The following is a 15,882-nucleotide window of genomic DNA, read 5'->3' on the forward strand; positions in this document are numbered from 1 at the left end:
GAAAACCCGTAATATTGGAGCTCAATGAGGCATGATCTTGAAGTGATGGAGAAACAAAATGGGAAGACGGATTTCATGTGAACTGGGGCGGAGACCGACAGCAGTTGAGTCTTGGCATATGATTTGCTGGTGAACTTCATGGCAACTTCTTTCCCACAGATTCAACTTGAGCACCAGTTCTCAACAAATCTCGACGACTATATTCGCTCGTCGCATGTTCCCAATGGGATTATCTTCATTTTTGAGGCCTTACGAATTGCGGCCCATCAACTAACCACTTTCTAGAACGCGCGTGCACTTCATCGGGAAGGGTCCCGAAAAGGTTGGCACCCCGGTTCCCTTGAAGTCTCCACGGTGTATCCGGAACTTCACTGTCCGCGTAAAACCCGCCCATGGCAACGAAGCGACATGATGGGTAGCTCAACAATGCCATGGAATGGAGGAGAAGGCGGGATGGGTCGAGAATGAAGTATAAGAGGGGCGCCACCAAGACAATATGCTTCGTGAGACTGCAGGCCACCCTCTCCAGTCGGATCAACCTAGCTGTACTCCAAGATGAGGCTCTCAAGCATTACCTCGGGCTTCCTCGCCCTTGTGGGTCTCTCGAACGCCGCCTCCCTTACCCAGATCACCAACTTTGGTTCCAACCCAAGCGGCGCGCGCTTTTACATCTACGTTCCCGATAGACTGGCCTCGAACCCGGCCATCATCACCGCCGTGCACTACTGCAGCGGTACCGCCAGCGCCTTCTACAATGGCAGCCCGTACGCCCGGCTGGCCGATACTCACGGCTTCATTGTCGTGTACCCTGAATCACCGAACTCGGGTGGCTGCTGGGATGTCTCTTCTAACGCTGCTTACACCCGCAACAGCGGCGCCAACAGCCATGCCATTGTCAACATGGTGAACTGGACCATTGAGCGCTACGGCGCCGACAGAAACCGTGTCTTCCTCGCCGGGCTCAGCTCGGGCGCCATGATGACCAACGTTCTTGCTGCGACGTATCCTGATGTCTTCAAGGCTGCCAGCGCCTATGCGGGCGTCCCTGCTGGATGCTTCTACACCGGCACCGTCGCCGGCTGGAACAACACCTGCGCGAACGGCCAGTCGATTACGACCCAGGAGCACTGGGCCCAGACTGCTCGCAACATGTATCCTGGCTACACCGGCCCCAGGCCGAAGATGATGATCTACCACGGCTCTGCTGATGACATTATCTACCCCAGAGTAAGTCCCCCTCACTACCTTGTTTCTGCCCAAACTTGTGAGCATTTACAAACTATTTTTTCTACAGAACTTCAACGAGACGATGAAGCAGTGGGCTGGTGTACTGGGCTATACCTACGGCTCGCCCCGCCAGACCATCCCCAACAGCCCCTCCGCCCCCTACACCAAGTACGTCTACGGCGACGACCTCGTTGGTATCTACGGTACCGGCATCACCCACAACATCCAGATCAACGGTGCCCTCGACCTCGAGTGGTTCGGCATCACTGGCCAGCCCGCCACTACTTCTTCAGCCAGCGGTCCTACCACCACTCCTGTGTCGTCTAGCACTCTGGTCACTTCTGTCAGGACCACTACTACCTCTGCTCCTCCTGTTGCGACTACCCCTGCGGGTTGCACTTCGCCCAAGTGGGGACAGTGCGGTGGTCAGGGGTGGACTGGGTGCACTGTTTGCGCTGCGGGATCGACTTGCACTTTTGGAAATAACTGGTATTCGCAGTGCTTGTAAGGGGGGGATTGTACATTGTTGAGGTGGGAAGGAAAGCTGGATGGGAGAATAGGTGTATATGATTGAAGCCGTCGCATATATGATGCGTAGAAACTTGCAAGAATATACCGAGAAGTATTAAACAAAGCATTAGTTTTGGGCAACCCTGAATTTGTGTTACTTCATTTGTGTTTTGGTTCCAAATTTGTGGTCAGGCATGGGCCATGCTCAAGGTGTGCATCGTTCTGCTGAACAGAAATACCAATGTGAAGCATCCCCCCTATCCCGATGATCACAATCAACCACAGAAGCTGCAGCATGCATATTCAAGCGGACCTTTTTTCGGCACCATCAATTTCCAGTTTTCAAGGCTGCCATACACAGTCACAATCCTCTCACGATGATGAGACCAAAGTTCGCGGGCATCAACCACTGACTTGGTAATTGATCGATTTATAATATATAGCTAATAAGGATCTAAGCATCTTGCAAGTCTTTTAGACTAGCACGTTTGTGAACATAAATAACAGGTCCTGTAAAGTAAACCAATGCGTATCAACCTCTCAACCACCCCTAAAAGGATAATTAATAGATTTTAAAAGATAGTTAACAAGTTTCGAAGAACAGTTAATAGGCTTGAAAAGATAATCATACTGATTATCTATTATTTATGTCAGCGAATAGTTATTGTATATTCTTTTTCCTTGCAGTATTGATTACTTTTTCCACGGTGGGAGTAGGGCAAGGTTCATGTCAAGCATATACGGCGTTCCGACAATGCTGAGGCTTTTCATCATCCTAAACAATGAGAATAGGTATCTATTTGACTCTGCTCTGGGTCCATTCCGAACCACCTTTCCGAGATTACATAAGCCACTCACTTAGACCAGAATTTACTGCTGAAATCCCAAAAGTTTGTCAACAGGAAATGGTTTCCAGAAGAGGTTCACAGCAGCGGTTCCGTCAGTCCTATGATTGACGTACTCGCGACAGGATCCTGCCCAGCTTTCTAATAAAGACCACAATCGATGATCGGGTTTCCGAGAAGTTTCCTCGGATCCCGCCATCCGACTAAAACCAAACCCTGTTGTTGTTCGGCCCGTCCCCCGTACTTGTGTGTGAAGAATACGCCCCAGATCCTGATCCTGTATTTCTGTCCGGCCATATCTCTCCCCCACTCACAGCAGGCGTGTGTAGCCGTTGTTCGGCAACCGTTCGATGAAACGCCGGATTCTGAGCATAAATGGGGAGAAGATTGCCCTCATTATCAGGGTGAGAGGGACCGGGCTTTAGGTAGCTCCAGTCTCCCGCCCCTCCTGACATATGTGCAATTTGGAGGAGAACCCAAGACGTATGCAACACCCGCAGCGTTTTGCCTATCGTTTCTCTTGGAAAACGAACCATAAATAGATCTCCGGAGAAAATCAGTTGGCCTGTCCTGTCGTTGATTTGTGCGGAAAGGTTGTTGTTGTCCAGCAGATATGCGCTGCCGAAAGTTGATTTGTTACTGAGAAGCGGGGGGTATGGAAGATCAGAGTCGAGACGCTCGTTGACGTCTACCCAGCGCAGGGGGGCGTGGTTGAACTTTTTGTCGGTGATAGGGTCTATGTCGCCCTGTCGCGGGTGTATCGGGAACCAGTGCCATATGAGGTGAACCACGGTATAGTTGGAGCCGGTTTCGTCCGGTGAGGTTCCTACAACTTCTAATGAGAACTTCTTTCGGTCCCAGCAATCATGCAAGTACGGGTTTATTGGGATGATGTCGACGTCGTCTTGTAAAGACGTCGTAATATTCTTGGGGACTCCCGTATTTCCATGGGAAGATCCTGTAGATATCACGTAATGCATTACCCATGGTGTTCCGATCCGCCACTGAGTTTGTTATGCTGAATGGCACGATGTGTGCTCCAGTGGGGTCTTTCAGCCCTGTAAATACGCATGCGCGGCCGCTTCCATCTTTAGCCTGGGGTTGAGGTGCGTATTAGTATCAGGGTGTATGTGAAGGGATTATCAAGTGGCCTACCAGATCTGGCTCTTCTCTCCTCCGAGACTCTTTGTCGTTCGAAACGGGAGTACCAACCCTGTGGGCGACCCTCCACTTGTTCAGTGCCGCAGTATCTGCTCTGACTAGTACCGTGTTAGGGTTTCATTATCAAGCTCATGTCTGGATAACCGAACTTACAAATGTACAACGGAGGCCTCAGGGTTTCCAGTTCGCACAGAATACGTCTCACTCCCGTACCCTGCATATAGACCTGACCATGAAGCCTTCTAACGTTATCCAGTAGCCCCTTCATCACTGGTAGGGAGACAAACAACCAGACCGAAAATCGCAAAGCCGTGAGCACATCTGGTATATTGTAATGCCCTGCGAGATATTGGAGTTCAGAACTAGCTCTAAAGCCCCTCATTCTAACAGGGCCTTATTTACACTTCAGCCACCACCACCTGGCCACCAGTCAAAGATCACGGCTCTGAAATAGCCCTCTGAATGAGTGGGTTAACTAGCTTAGCAAGGCTTTCAGAATTCCGTTTAGACCTTACTATGGCCTGGCTCTGAAAAGGTTCTGAATGAATACATTCGGAGGGCCTATTTCTAAACGAAAGATCACGCCCCAACACAAAGCATATTTCCGTGACCTGAAATCTTTTTTACATAGTTTATTCATTTTATCTATCATATCATCGATTATTAATCTATTATTTCATCTATTATTTTATATGGCTATTTCAGATCAGTACTGCCGGAGATCTTCTCTTCGTCGAGAGTATCACCACTCAAGTGAGCTGATGTGATCCCGTATCTCTGGAAAAATGCCTCGAAGCCGCGTCTCAGAGCAGCAGAGAGCTGTCCTTGATTCCGATGCTCTGGAGGGGGGCCGGTAACCGGCCCTACAGGATGCTGGCTTTCTGTCAAGAGAAACGTGATGGGGTTATTTTCGGGGCTTGGTAATGGGACCAGTGTTAGCTGCTGACAATGGTTACTGTTGGATATCGGAATGCCACCAAAATCCCACATAGTCCAGAGTTCGACAGTCTCATCCCAAAACTGTGTGAAGAGTGGCTCGTTATTTTCCTGGTCGTTGTTGTTATGGGCCTAGGGCCTGGTATGTGGATTTGAAGGTTTCAAGGACACGGCAATACGAAGTGTCTGAGGAGGTGGCTTTCCACGTGGCTTTTCCAAAGGCCAGTGGTCCGGCAAGGTGTCCTTTTCCACATGTATGTATGGGAGTCCGCTCCCACTCATCGGACCTGTTCTCTTTTCTTCTCTATCAGTCAATTCAATCCTTTTAAACAGTTTGAATTCCTAGGCAGGACCAAATCCCGTATCAGTTGTCGACAAGTGCGATAAAATCAATCCAGGTTGTGTAGCCGTGGGACACCTGGAAACGCCGTAAGTGATCTGAATACTCCTCAGGATGCAGACCTGAGTCCAGAAGATTTGACGTCAAGTAGACAGCGGTGTACCCTAGTAACGGGTATAGAGCAAGCGTCTTTTCCGGTTGTCGAGACTCTACCCACCGCCAAGTACACATGACTATCTTGAACAGTTGAGAAATCCCCGCGTGAAGCAATGATTGCGTCTTTGCCAACCAGATTCTTTCCGGATCGGAGGTTGCCAGATGGGGCAGAGAGAACGAGTAAGCGATCCGAAGTTCTTCGAGGGTGAGAGGTCTTGATGCGCCGACGATGAGAGCAAGAAGCCCTCGCGTGCGTTCCATCCGACATATATGTTGTTTGGTCGTCCATGAAGTCTTGACATGAGCAAGGAGAACAGCCGGGGCGTATTCCTGGTCAAGCTCGTCGGGTGCTCTTTGTAAAATAGACTCAATCTCAGTAGGACAGAAAGCTGACCGTAACTCCTTGAAGATGCGTTTGATCCATAGGAACATGACGGTTGATCTAGCCTCCAGGTCTGATCTGATGCTGTTGCGCACAGCATCGTCTTTGATGTCAATGCAACTTTCCAGCCCAAAAGATATGAGCTTGGCCAAATCGCTCTGGAGTAAGTCCAGTGTCAGTTCGATATGAGGAGGCCATTTCATCAGCACCCTCCGTAAACTAGACTGGCCACCACCAAGGAGACAGCGAAAGTGCTCGGTTTGTTCAAGTAACTCTGTCAAGCACCCCAAGGCATCGCTATTCGGGTCGTTCCGGTCATCAAGTGACTCGTCAATGCCGTCCAGAATGCAGAATATCGGATGTTGGCGCTGGTTACAGCGTTTTTTTTGATTTGGATGAGAAGCCTTTTGAAGCTCGAGAGGGCTTCGCGAGCCAAAAGGTGTGGTATCAGCGGAATCCGATCCACGGCTGGCAAACCCTTTAGCAGTTGGCACAAGATAGTGCGCACCATCGCATTAACTCGCCGGTCTTTCTCATTGCCTGCCCAAAAGGAAAAGAATAGGGTATCCTTCCCTGTTTCTGAAGCCCCTCTGCCACGGAACTAGCGAGAACAGACTTTCCGCTACCCTTGGCGCCGTGGATGATGAGAGTTTTCCCTTCGCTGTCCAGAGGGGCATTGGTTGACTGAGCATCGCTTCTCGGATCCAACCACCGAGAAAATGCCGGGTGCTCCCATATCCATTCGAGTATACCGGGTAACCTGTCGGGAATGAAATGAGTGTCGGAGGGCCTGAGGAGCTTCTGAAGCTGGGTTTGCTGTAAAAACTGTGTTTGGCGCTCCAAAAGGCAGGCCTGCAAGGAGGCCTGGAGGCCGTGGAGGCGTTTGGCCTGTTCTTGAAAGTCTTTCTCGAATCTCTCAAGAATAAGGAGTGCCCTCTTCATTATTCCAGGCCCTCCATTTTTGCCATTGACCTCACCCAGAAGGCGGGCCAAACTGGAGACGTCGTCTTTAGCTTCTCGAAGCAGTCGCTCGATTTCCGCATCATCGGTGAAATTCGCCGGATCAGCTTTGACTCTTTGGAAGACGCCTACGAGTGTCTTGTCGAGGAGATTCAGTTCCGATTGAACTCCGCGGGCGACTAATGCGGTGCGGGTTTTGCTATGAGCTTGGTGGTCTCACTTGCAACCTGCCGTACCATCTTGATCAGTGCTGGTATTGTACCAACAACTCCGACGATTTCCATGATTCTAGGTACTGTAAAGAGTTACCGAGGCAAAGAAGGCCCGAAGTGCTGATTATCTAGAGAAAGAGTTCCGTGAAGAATGATTGAGGGCAAGGGCTTCTTGATGGTGTCAATTCACAGTAAGTTGGGCATCGTTTTCTATCAGACCGCACAGATTGAGGGGGCGGTGCTTTTCTCCAGTCATTCTTGTGGGCGAACCTGAGCAGAAACAGAGCACAGGTTGTTTGCCTTGGATGCCCCAGGGAGGGGAAAATGGTTGTTGATATTCGCCAATCATCGTGCTCTTTGAGCATGTCGGCACTCCGACAATGTGCATTTTTCCTGTATCATTTTCCATTCAACAAGCTCGAGGCTCCAGTAATGCTTTGCACAACTTGGAGTCTTACGATAAGGCAACTTCCAAGGTGCAGAAAATGACTGACCGAGGTGTGCTATGCAGGTAGTTCTGATGCAAACTGAGGCTGACGTTGGTGTAGGTTTCCTGAGACATGGTGACATGGATCCCAGGACTAGAACAGGCCCACCTCTGCGGGAACCGTTGATGAGCGACGGTCCCTGAAACGCACAGATGGGTTCAACGTCCAATTCCACTTTGATTGAGTCTGCACGATATCGCTTATATCCAAACTTCGCTAGATACTAGCACTTCCACCATATTGTCTCAGATTCGTGCTGATAAGATGCGATTTCTTTCCCCGGATCGTGTGTGGGTGCTGTTGATGATGCCAAGACACGTGCCGCACATCATGAGAGGTAGCAATTAACGGCATGTTGGCGCTTGCAGTAATGAATAGTGATCATGCTGACACAAGTTCCAGGCAGTCTGAAAAGGGGCTGAAATACGAATAAAAAAATAATAGTTCGTGTCCTAAATCCCGCTGGTCACGGCGGCTGATGGACAAGAGGTCACCAAGACTTTTTACCAATATTTTTGCGATAGACGGCGTCGCGAATCCGTCTTGTCGTTCTTGGGTCAAGCCATGGCATCAGGAACAAGGCAGATGTCCAATTTCTGCATCCGCCAAAAATACCCCAGAAGGTGCCCACTTTCCAGCATGGCTCCACCATGATTTCCACTAAATGGACATTCAGCCAGCATCACCCCTGTCAATATAGTCCCAATTCGAACCCTTGACATGTGGGGAGGTTCCCTCCCAGGCACAAGGGACCACGACCCGAAAGTACATAAGACATGAAACACTTCCAACAGGTGCTCTTCTTCTTTCATTCATTTCTTCTTGCCAAGTCGTCATTCAGCCCTAAACACCAAACGTTGCTCTTTCGCAACAGTCCATTCTTTTAACAGTAAAAACAACCGCCGCGCTCACGGCGACTACAACAATCAATATGCGCGTCCTCTCCCTCTTTTCGCTCGCCGCTGCGGCCCTCCCCCTGGCCTCGGCCATCCAGTTCACCTCGCCCGCCGGCAACTCGACCTTGAGCAAGGGCAACTCGTACAAGGTCAAGTGGGATTCCGTCGACACGGATCCTTCCACTTTTAGCATTTACCTCGTCAACTTTGTCAACTGGCCCCCCTTTTACACCCAACTCGCCGGCGGTGTTTCTACCGAGTCTGGCGAGTATGAGGTGACCGTTCCCTGCCTTGTTGACGCCTCCTGGGGCTACCAATTGTCAGTATCTATGTGTCTGGACGTGCTTTGAGCGCAAAGCTAAACATCTTTGCAGCAATGCCATCAACGGCACCAACGTCTATGTCATCCACGCTCAGACCCCCAAGTTCTACGTTGGCGAGGGTTCCTGCGATGAGCCCGAGGAGGAGGTCCCCGTTCCCGTGATCACCGACTCCCTCCAGCAGACCACCTGCGAGGCCTACACCGTGACCGCCACCCCCGAGCCCACCTGCGATAACTCCGTCTCTACTGTCACTGCCACCGTCACTGCCACTGTCACCGTCGGTAAGGATGCCCCTGCGGCCCCTGCCACCACCGCTCCTGCCACCCTTCAATACACCCCCGGCTTCCAGTCGGCTGTCAAGGTCTACTCGACCGTTTATGTTGACCTCTCTGAGGTCATTGACTCTGGCGAGTGCGTGTGCTAATTTTGTACACATAAGAATTCTAAGTTTCGATTGATGGAAAGGGGCATGTTGTTCAGCGAAAGATACCCGTCTTTGTTTAATGATAATTCTGTGCCATCGAATGTCAATTTCATCAAGTCAATGGTTCCGTGGAGCGCATCATTTGTCGATGTTTGATGTCTCCTGGATCACCATGACAACAGCTTTCAGTTCGTCTTTGCAGTTAGTGGTGTGAGCAATTCGGGTTTTGGGTGATGTTTGGTACGCGTTGGGTGGCTCTAAGCTACCCAGAGGACGGTTAGTCTAAATACTAGTGCAGCTTCAATTCGTTTGATAGATGTTGCCTTCTCATGGAGCAAAGTCCCGGGTGTCCAAAGACGAAAAACTTGAGACATGCCCATATCTCGTGTCACATCAGACGCCGGTCTTCCCATTAACTTCGCGCCCGAGGCTCCAGCTGTTACACAGCATCATTAAGCTCAGTAGCCAAAGCGATACCCGCAGACCAATATTGTAACGACGGCGCCATGACACAGACCCGACTGGCTGGAACTAGGCGAGACAGATCAGCATTACCAACAGGCCGGACGCAACCCGTTAGGAGATCGTCGGACGTCCGGCAGTTGAAGTGAGTCTAGACTTTATCGACATAGTGTAAAAAGCATTGTGAGCCGTTGAAGGTATATAACTGCCATCTTGGCGCCGGATATCATGTATTCTCATCCCATGCTCACGACCAGCCATTTTTGTACCCCTCAACCTTCTGCCTTCATTGTCCTATATATATCTTTTATCCGATCTCCTCATACATAACAAACACCCACCCAACTGGCAGCTGCCAGGACAACAATGTCATTCTACGCCTTCACACCCTTCTCTTTCTCCGCCATCTTTCCCAACAGCGCAAATATATCCTTCCACACCCTCCCCAAATCCACCTCTACCCGAACCCAACCCGCACCAGGTAGAACCATGTCAACCCCCCGTAAACAACAAACCTTCACAACCCTCCACTCCCTCTACGCCACCTCAGGCACAGTAACAATCCACTCCTCTTCCTCAGACTCCCCAATCCTAGTCCCCACCCCTTCTCCCCTTGACCCAAACGACCCCTTATCCTGGCCCCCCCAAAAGAAACGCACCGCCTTCCTCTCCATCTGCACCTTCACCTTCCTCACAAATTTTGGCATCGGCGGCCTAACCTCCGCCTTTTACCTCATCTCCCTCGAGTTCGAAAAGTCCCTCCCGGAAACATCCGCCCTCCTCCTCTGGCCCATCCTCGTCTTGGGCCTCTTTAACTTTTTTTGGGTCCCCCTGGCTAATTACTTTGGTAAACGCCCCGTGTTTGTGCTAAGTTGTGGGTTACTTTTCGCGAGTTACATCTGGGGGGCTTTGGCGAAGAGTTTTGAGAGTTTGCTATGGAGTAATATCGTTGCTGCTTTTGCGGGGAGCTCGACCGAGGCGTTGGGGGCGGCGATGGTGAATGATTTGTTTTTCGTGCATGAGCGCGGGGGGAAGATGGGGGTTTATATGAATTTTATTAGTGGGGGGAATACGGTTGGCCCGTTGGTTTGTGGGTTTGTTGTTACTGTGAGTGCTTTTCTTGATCAAAGGGGGGTTGTTCAAAGAGCTGACTGTGATGTAATTAGGGGTTGAGTTGGAGGTGGCACAAGTGGATTGCTGCTATGCTGACTGGGATTAACTTTGCGACTGTGGTGTTGATGGTGCCTGAGACGAGATATCACAGGGTTGAAGTGACCGGAGAGGGGGGGCAGCAAGTGTCGGAGAGCGAAGATAACGGGCAGGAGAAGGGCAAGGTGAGAGGTGACGGTGAACAGGGACAGCAGAGGGAGGGAATAGTCGCGGTTCCGAAGAAGAGCTGGGTTCAGGAGTTGAGTTTGTGGTCTGGGACGCCAAAGGATGACACGAGCTTGTGGAAGATGTTCTTGAGGCCGCTGCCAATGTTTGCGTATCCGTGTGTTATTTACTCGTTCCTCGGGTACGCAGTGTCATTGGTGTTGACGGTGGCTGTCAACATTCTCAACTCGTTTGTGCTCCAGGCGCCGCCATACTCGTGGTCACCAACGGTTAACGGGCTGATCAATATTCCCGGGTTCATCGGGAATCTCCTTGGCAGCTTTGCAGGCGGTTGGCTTGTCGATAAGTTTTGCGACTGGAGAAGCAGGAAGAACAATGGGGTGTTTGAACCGGAGAATAGGTTGTATCTCTGCATACTTCCGCTGCTGATTACCGGAGCCGGTTGCGTCTTGTTCGGGTATGGAGTCGAGAGAACACTCCATTGGACCTCATTATTCTTCGGCTACGGAATGGTGTCATTTGCGCTCACAGCAGTCCCCACGATTACGATGGCATATGTGTCAGATTGTCTACTGCCAGTTAACTCGGATGCTTTGATGCTTGTCAACGGTACGTCTCTCACTCACTTGCATTCGGATGAAAGAGGCTAACCATGGTATAGGGAGCAAAAATATTGTTGCTTTTGGATTTCTTTACGGAATCGTGCCATGGGTTGAAGAGGTTGGCTATGTCGAATGCTTTGGAACTCAAGCAGGAATATATGTTGCTATTATTGTAATAGGAATGGCGGTTTTAATCCCATTTGGCGCTAGAATCAGATATGCCCAGGCAAAGTGGAGGATTATCTTGTAATTTATGACCAGAAGGACGATGTTAGGTATTTCGAGGGAATGAAGCAGTCCTTTTCAAAGATATTTATGAACCAGTCAGTAATTTAACATGATGATACTTATGTGTCATTAGATAAAAAGAGTTCAGGGTGTAGGTGGTGATGGTTTGGATCGACCGCCATGTTCGTGATGTTTTCCTGGTGTTGAGTTGGTGGACCCCCCCCCTTGCAAGGCTGCATGTGAAAAAGACAGACTGATAAGATGAGACCCACTCTTCCCGGCGAGTGGATTCACTGATAAGCGTGATCATCCACACGCGATTGGTCAGACACTTGACAAGGCTGCATGGCGGGGCAACTTTTTGCGATTTCTCGTCGCCAACCACTTTCGCAACAGAGCTCCAACTGCCCACGCCATCACTGAATCACTATTTTGGAAGCAAAACTAGCAACGAGCCTCGAAGACCTCCCCATATCACTCGTTTTTTTTGTCATTGATTCGAGATCGAGACACAAACAGTCACCAATAGTTTGTTACCAATATCTCAACATCGTCTGTTTGAACAAGGTCCGCAAAAGCCATCTCTTCATTCCACGCGACCACCACCACTGAACCCTGATTGAGCGCGCCCGTCTGCCGCGTCCTCCCGCCTCAATGGCGGCGCCAAATTCCGAGGCCGACCAGGCCAAGCTCCAGATCTTCAAAGATGAGCTTTACGATACTATCAGGGAACATGGCAGCGAAACCCGTGTCTTCAGCCAGGCCGACCTCAAGGGTTTGGGCGTCATCCCCAACAACGACGTCAGGATACTTGTCGATGTCATTCAGATGCTCACCAATGAAAAGCTCCTCATTGGTGTTCATTTACCGGGCGGAGAACTGGGTTGGAAATGGCGAAGCAGAGAGGATGCCAAGAAGTACGTTTCCTTCTCTCAGATCTTCTCACTATCCCACCCTGAATGCTAACTGCTCTTCGTTCTCCAGGTATACCTCCCTTCCAGACGAACCGACCAGGCTCGTATACGGCGAAATCGACCAAGCCGGCCAAGACGGTGTCTGGATCCGCCATATCAAACTCCGAATCAACATCCAAGATGCCACCCTCAAGGCCTGCATCAAGTTCCTCGAGTCCAAAGGGTTCATCTCATCCATGACTAACGTCGAGATGCCCAACCGGAAGATGTACATCAGAGCCGACCTCAAACCCTCCGAGCGCGCAACCGGCGGTCCTTGGTTCACAGACGGTGAGCTAGACGAAGCCTTTATCAAAGTCATCGAAGGTATCATTTTCGAGTACATCAAGACCCGCAGCGCATACTTTTCCAGGGGCACGGTCCTCCCTCAAAGACAACCAAAGAAGGGCGTAGTTACCGGGGATGCCAGAGGTGTCAAGAGAACAGCGACTGACATCTCCAACGACGACGCGACACCCGCCCCTGCTCCAGCGACAAAGGCTGCCCCTCCACCGCCAAAGGGCAAGCCAATGTACCTCCCCATGCCGGCCGGGTATAAGAAATACCCTACCGTCAACGATATCACAGAGTTTATCCACAACCAAAAGGTCAGCACTGCTATGCTCGGTGTTGCGGACATCCAGGCGTTGGTCGACGTGCTGGTATTTGACGGCCTGATTGAGCCGATCCAAGTCCACAATCGTAAGGGGTACAGGGTGGTGCGGCCAACAAAGCAGGACACGGTATCGTATGCCAAGCGGCAGCAGGACCGAGAATCGCATCCAGAATCGGGGGATATCGTGTTAGGCCCTCCGCCGCTGAGCAGCGCAGTGACTGAGGCACCGTGCGGTAAATGCCCGGTGTTTGAACTGTGCCAGGAGGGTGGACCAGTTGCGCCGAGCACGTGTGTTTACTTTCAGGAGTGGTTGGGCTTGAAAGAGCCTGCTGTTGCTACTGCCAACGGAACGGCTCCACCATGAGGTCAGCTACGCATGGGCAAATTAATGAAATTCTCGTAAATATTTTTTTTTAAGCATGGAGTTAGTGTAGTGTAGTAATCGGGTACTGAGTTGTAAATATAACTGATCCGCCTGGCGGAAGAGCGCGACTTTGTCATCTCACGATTTTTGGCAATTCCGTTGTCAGGGGGCGGAAGCATTGTTTACCATCTACTTCATTCAAACATAGTCCCAGATGTTGGTAACGACCTGGCAGCAAGATAATTCATGGATGAAACAATGTGAAGGCCAATGAAGTGGTGCTTTTATATTCTCCAACCTCCTAGAGGTCCACAAGACAATATGCTAACCATATCACTGAACCACCCTCCTTCGTTCCGAAATCAACCATCGATTTAGTTGATTTAGTTGATCTCACCGGAGTCCTCAATGGTGGGCTTCTTGAGACCAGGCTTGATGGCACCGGAGCCGGAGCCGGTAGCCTCAAGGAGCTTGACGACGTGCATGGAGTCATCATCGGCAACCTCGCCGAAGACGACGTGACGGCCATCGAGCCAAGAGGTCTTCACGGTGGTGATGAAGAACTGGGAGCCGTTGCTGCGAGGGTTCAGGTCAGCTTTGTGATCAATTGAACCGGGAAATTCCGGACAGATTAATAACTCACGTGTTGGGGCCGGCGTTGGCCATGGAGAGGAGACCAGGGCGGGTGTGCTTGATCTGGAAGTTCTCGTCGGCAAACTTCTCGCCGTAGATGGACTTGCCACCGGTACCGTTGCCACGGGTGAAGTCACCACCCTGGAGCATGAAGTCGGGGATGATGCGGTGGAAGGAAGAGCCCTTGTAGCCGAAGCCGTTCTGGCCAGTGCAGAGCTCACGGAAGTTACGGGTGGTGATGGGGACAACGTCGTCGTAGAGGTTGAACTTGATAGTACCCTCCTGCTCTACGCGATTGTCAGTATCATGGGATTGCCAGGCGTTGAACAACGTCAATGGAATAGATGGAAGGATGGCTACATACCGGCGATCTCGTTGTTGGGGCGGCCCTGGCTATCGAAGCCGGTGGGACCAGACCAAGAGACCTTGAAGAAGCTATTGTAGGACCGTTAGCAAAGCTTCCACAAGCTGATGGTGGGGCATTGTCTCTGTTGACCCTGGAAGACAGCGACTTACACTTGAGGGGCCATGTTGATTGATGAGACTGAGAAAGCTCTAACGGAGTTTCTGATGTTGGATTGGATAGACGACGAAAAGGTGGAAGAGAATGGAGCAGTGGGAAGTTGGTGAAAGAGGGAGGAAGGTCGAGGAAGAGCAGAGCAACCGCGGGGTAGGAGGGGTCGAAACATTTTCCGGGCTGGCGAGAAACTGGGTTAGTGCTCCACATGGACCAATAAAAAAAGCTATCCCTGAACAGGTACGTATACTTCACGTGAGAAAGGAGGGGCCTGTTGTGGTGTTGTCCAACCATGGCGGGGGTCATGCTTTGCCGCCCCTCACCGTCTGGTTGCTCAGCAGCTAGTACAGCAGGCCCCCAGCAACGCTGGCGTGGGGCATGGTTTGAGGCGAACAAGATGACGGTGAACGTTCAGGACGAAGCCAACTCTGTATACAGCCATGGCCTTTTTGTAGCAAGAGGAAGAGTTGAGACGATGAGGGCAGTGACAGAGAGACACGGGGGAGACAATTCTTGTCTTCAAGCAACCGCTTGGCTACCGGGAAGGGGGACACCGAACAACGAGACTGAACATCCCACTTCTTTGCTGACCCCCTCATGCCCATCCTCCCTCCCTCTGATCCGTGGCGATCGCGAATTGCCCCAGCCTGCAGAGGAGGGGGAACCAGATGCGGGCCGAGCTGCACGCCAATTGGCGCAGCACGTTGTTTGTCCCACGGACTGGAATCGAAGTTGGCTCAGCCCATCTCCACTGGCAGCAGTGAGAGCATCACTGCCGGCTGACATGGTGCCATCTTCTTTTTTTGAGGAAGTGGGATGTCGGAAACAACAAGTGAAGCCAACAACCTAAGACTGGAAAACATGGAAAGCAGGTGCAATCATCACCCAAACACCTTGTGTTTGCTTCCCCCCTTTGAACATGGTAACCCGTCCAGGGGCTAGCTCCCAACCTCACCAGGTTGAGGAAGCTGTATCCTTGAGCTCCCAGCCGAGCTCCAAATAGTAGGCGGGAATGACTGACTGAAAGAAGGAAAGAGAGGCACGCACCTTCCGAGTGGAACTTTACTTATAATACAGAAAGAGAAGAATAACACAGCTGAGAGCTGGACGAATTGAAGCACGACGGTGACGGAATGGACAAGTTCGATGGTGATGGAAAGCACTCCAAAATTTCTCTCTCTTGAGCTCTCCCACTGGCGCAAACTCTCTGAAGCTTTTCCGAGCACAGACCCACCTGGGCAGGTCCATTTGATGCCTTGATGCCTCAGGCTGCAATGGCTATTCAGACCCGCTTTCAGCAATGCCGCGCCCA

General features: G+C 51.0%; 5 protein-coding genes across 5 annotated transcripts; 4 read left to right on the forward strand and 1 right to left on the reverse strand.

Annotated features, from left to right (window-relative positions):
- Positions 1 to 555: 555 nt before the first annotated feature.
- QC764_0005940 (uncharacterized protein) lies at positions 556 to 1,883 on the forward strand (the record flags this gene model as incomplete). The annotated part of the gene is made up of 2 exons (XM_062939787.1): positions 556 to 1,227; positions 1,295 to 1,883. 2 exons carry the CDS (start codon positions 556 to 558, stop codon positions 1,733 to 1,735), a joined length of 1,113 nt encoding a protein of 370 aa, XP_062804610.1. The 3' UTR covers positions 1,736 to 1,883.
- A 5,578-nt stretch (positions 1,884 to 7,461) lies between these two features.
- QC764_104880 (uncharacterized protein) lies at positions 7,462 to 8,860 on the forward strand (the record flags this gene model as incomplete). The annotated part of the gene is made up of 4 exons (XM_062941727.1): positions 7,462 to 7,554; positions 7,620 to 7,840; positions 7,894 to 8,432; positions 8,488 to 8,860. Exons 3-4 carry the CDS (start codon positions 8,149 to 8,151, stop codon positions 8,858 to 8,860), a joined length of 657 nt encoding a protein of 218 aa, XP_062804611.1. The 5' UTR covers positions 7,462 to 7,554; positions 7,620 to 7,840; positions 7,894 to 8,148.
- Positions 8,861 to 9,688: 828 nt separating this feature from the next.
- On the forward strand, positions 9,689 to 11,693 carry QC764_104890 (uncharacterized protein; the record flags this gene model as incomplete). Its single annotated transcript, XM_062941728.1, has 3 exons — positions 9,689 to 10,429; positions 10,489 to 11,266; positions 11,319 to 11,693. The coding sequence occupies 3 exons, from the start codon at positions 9,689 to 9,691 to the stop codon at positions 11,507 to 11,509; spliced, it is 1,710 nt and encodes a 569-aa protein (XP_062804612.1). The 3' UTR covers positions 11,510 to 11,693.
- A 3-nt stretch (positions 11,694 to 11,696) lies between these two features.
- RPC34 (34-kDa subunit of RNA polymerase III (C)) lies at positions 11,697 to 13,624 on the forward strand. Its single transcript, XM_062941729.1, has 2 exons — positions 11,697 to 12,404; positions 12,472 to 13,624. The coding sequence occupies exons 1-2, from the start codon at positions 12,142 to 12,144 to the stop codon at positions 13,418 to 13,420; spliced, it is 1,212 nt and encodes a 403-aa protein (XP_062804613.1). The 5' UTR covers positions 11,697 to 12,141; the 3' UTR covers positions 13,421 to 13,624.
- CSR1_1 (phosphatidylinositol transfer protein csr1) lies at positions 13,597 to 15,728 on the reverse strand. The gene is made up of 4 exons (XM_062941730.1): positions 14,570 to 15,728; positions 14,418 to 14,488; positions 14,064 to 14,340; positions 13,597 to 13,996 (listed from the first exon to the last, which is right to left on the reverse strand). Exons 1-4 carry the CDS (start codon positions 14,740 to 14,742, stop codon positions 13,804 to 13,806), a joined length of 714 nt encoding a protein of 237 aa, XP_062804614.1. The 5' UTR covers positions 14,743 to 15,728; the 3' UTR covers positions 13,597 to 13,803.
- Positions 15,729 to 15,882: the final 154 nt, after the last annotated feature.

This window comes from Podospora pseudoanserina, chromosome 1 (assembly GCF_035222485.1).
Source record: "Podospora pseudoanserina strain CBS 124.78 chromosome 1, whole genome shotgun sequence".
NCBI lineage: Eukaryota > Fungi > Ascomycota > Sordariomycetes > Sordariales > Podosporaceae > Podospora > Podospora pseudoanserina.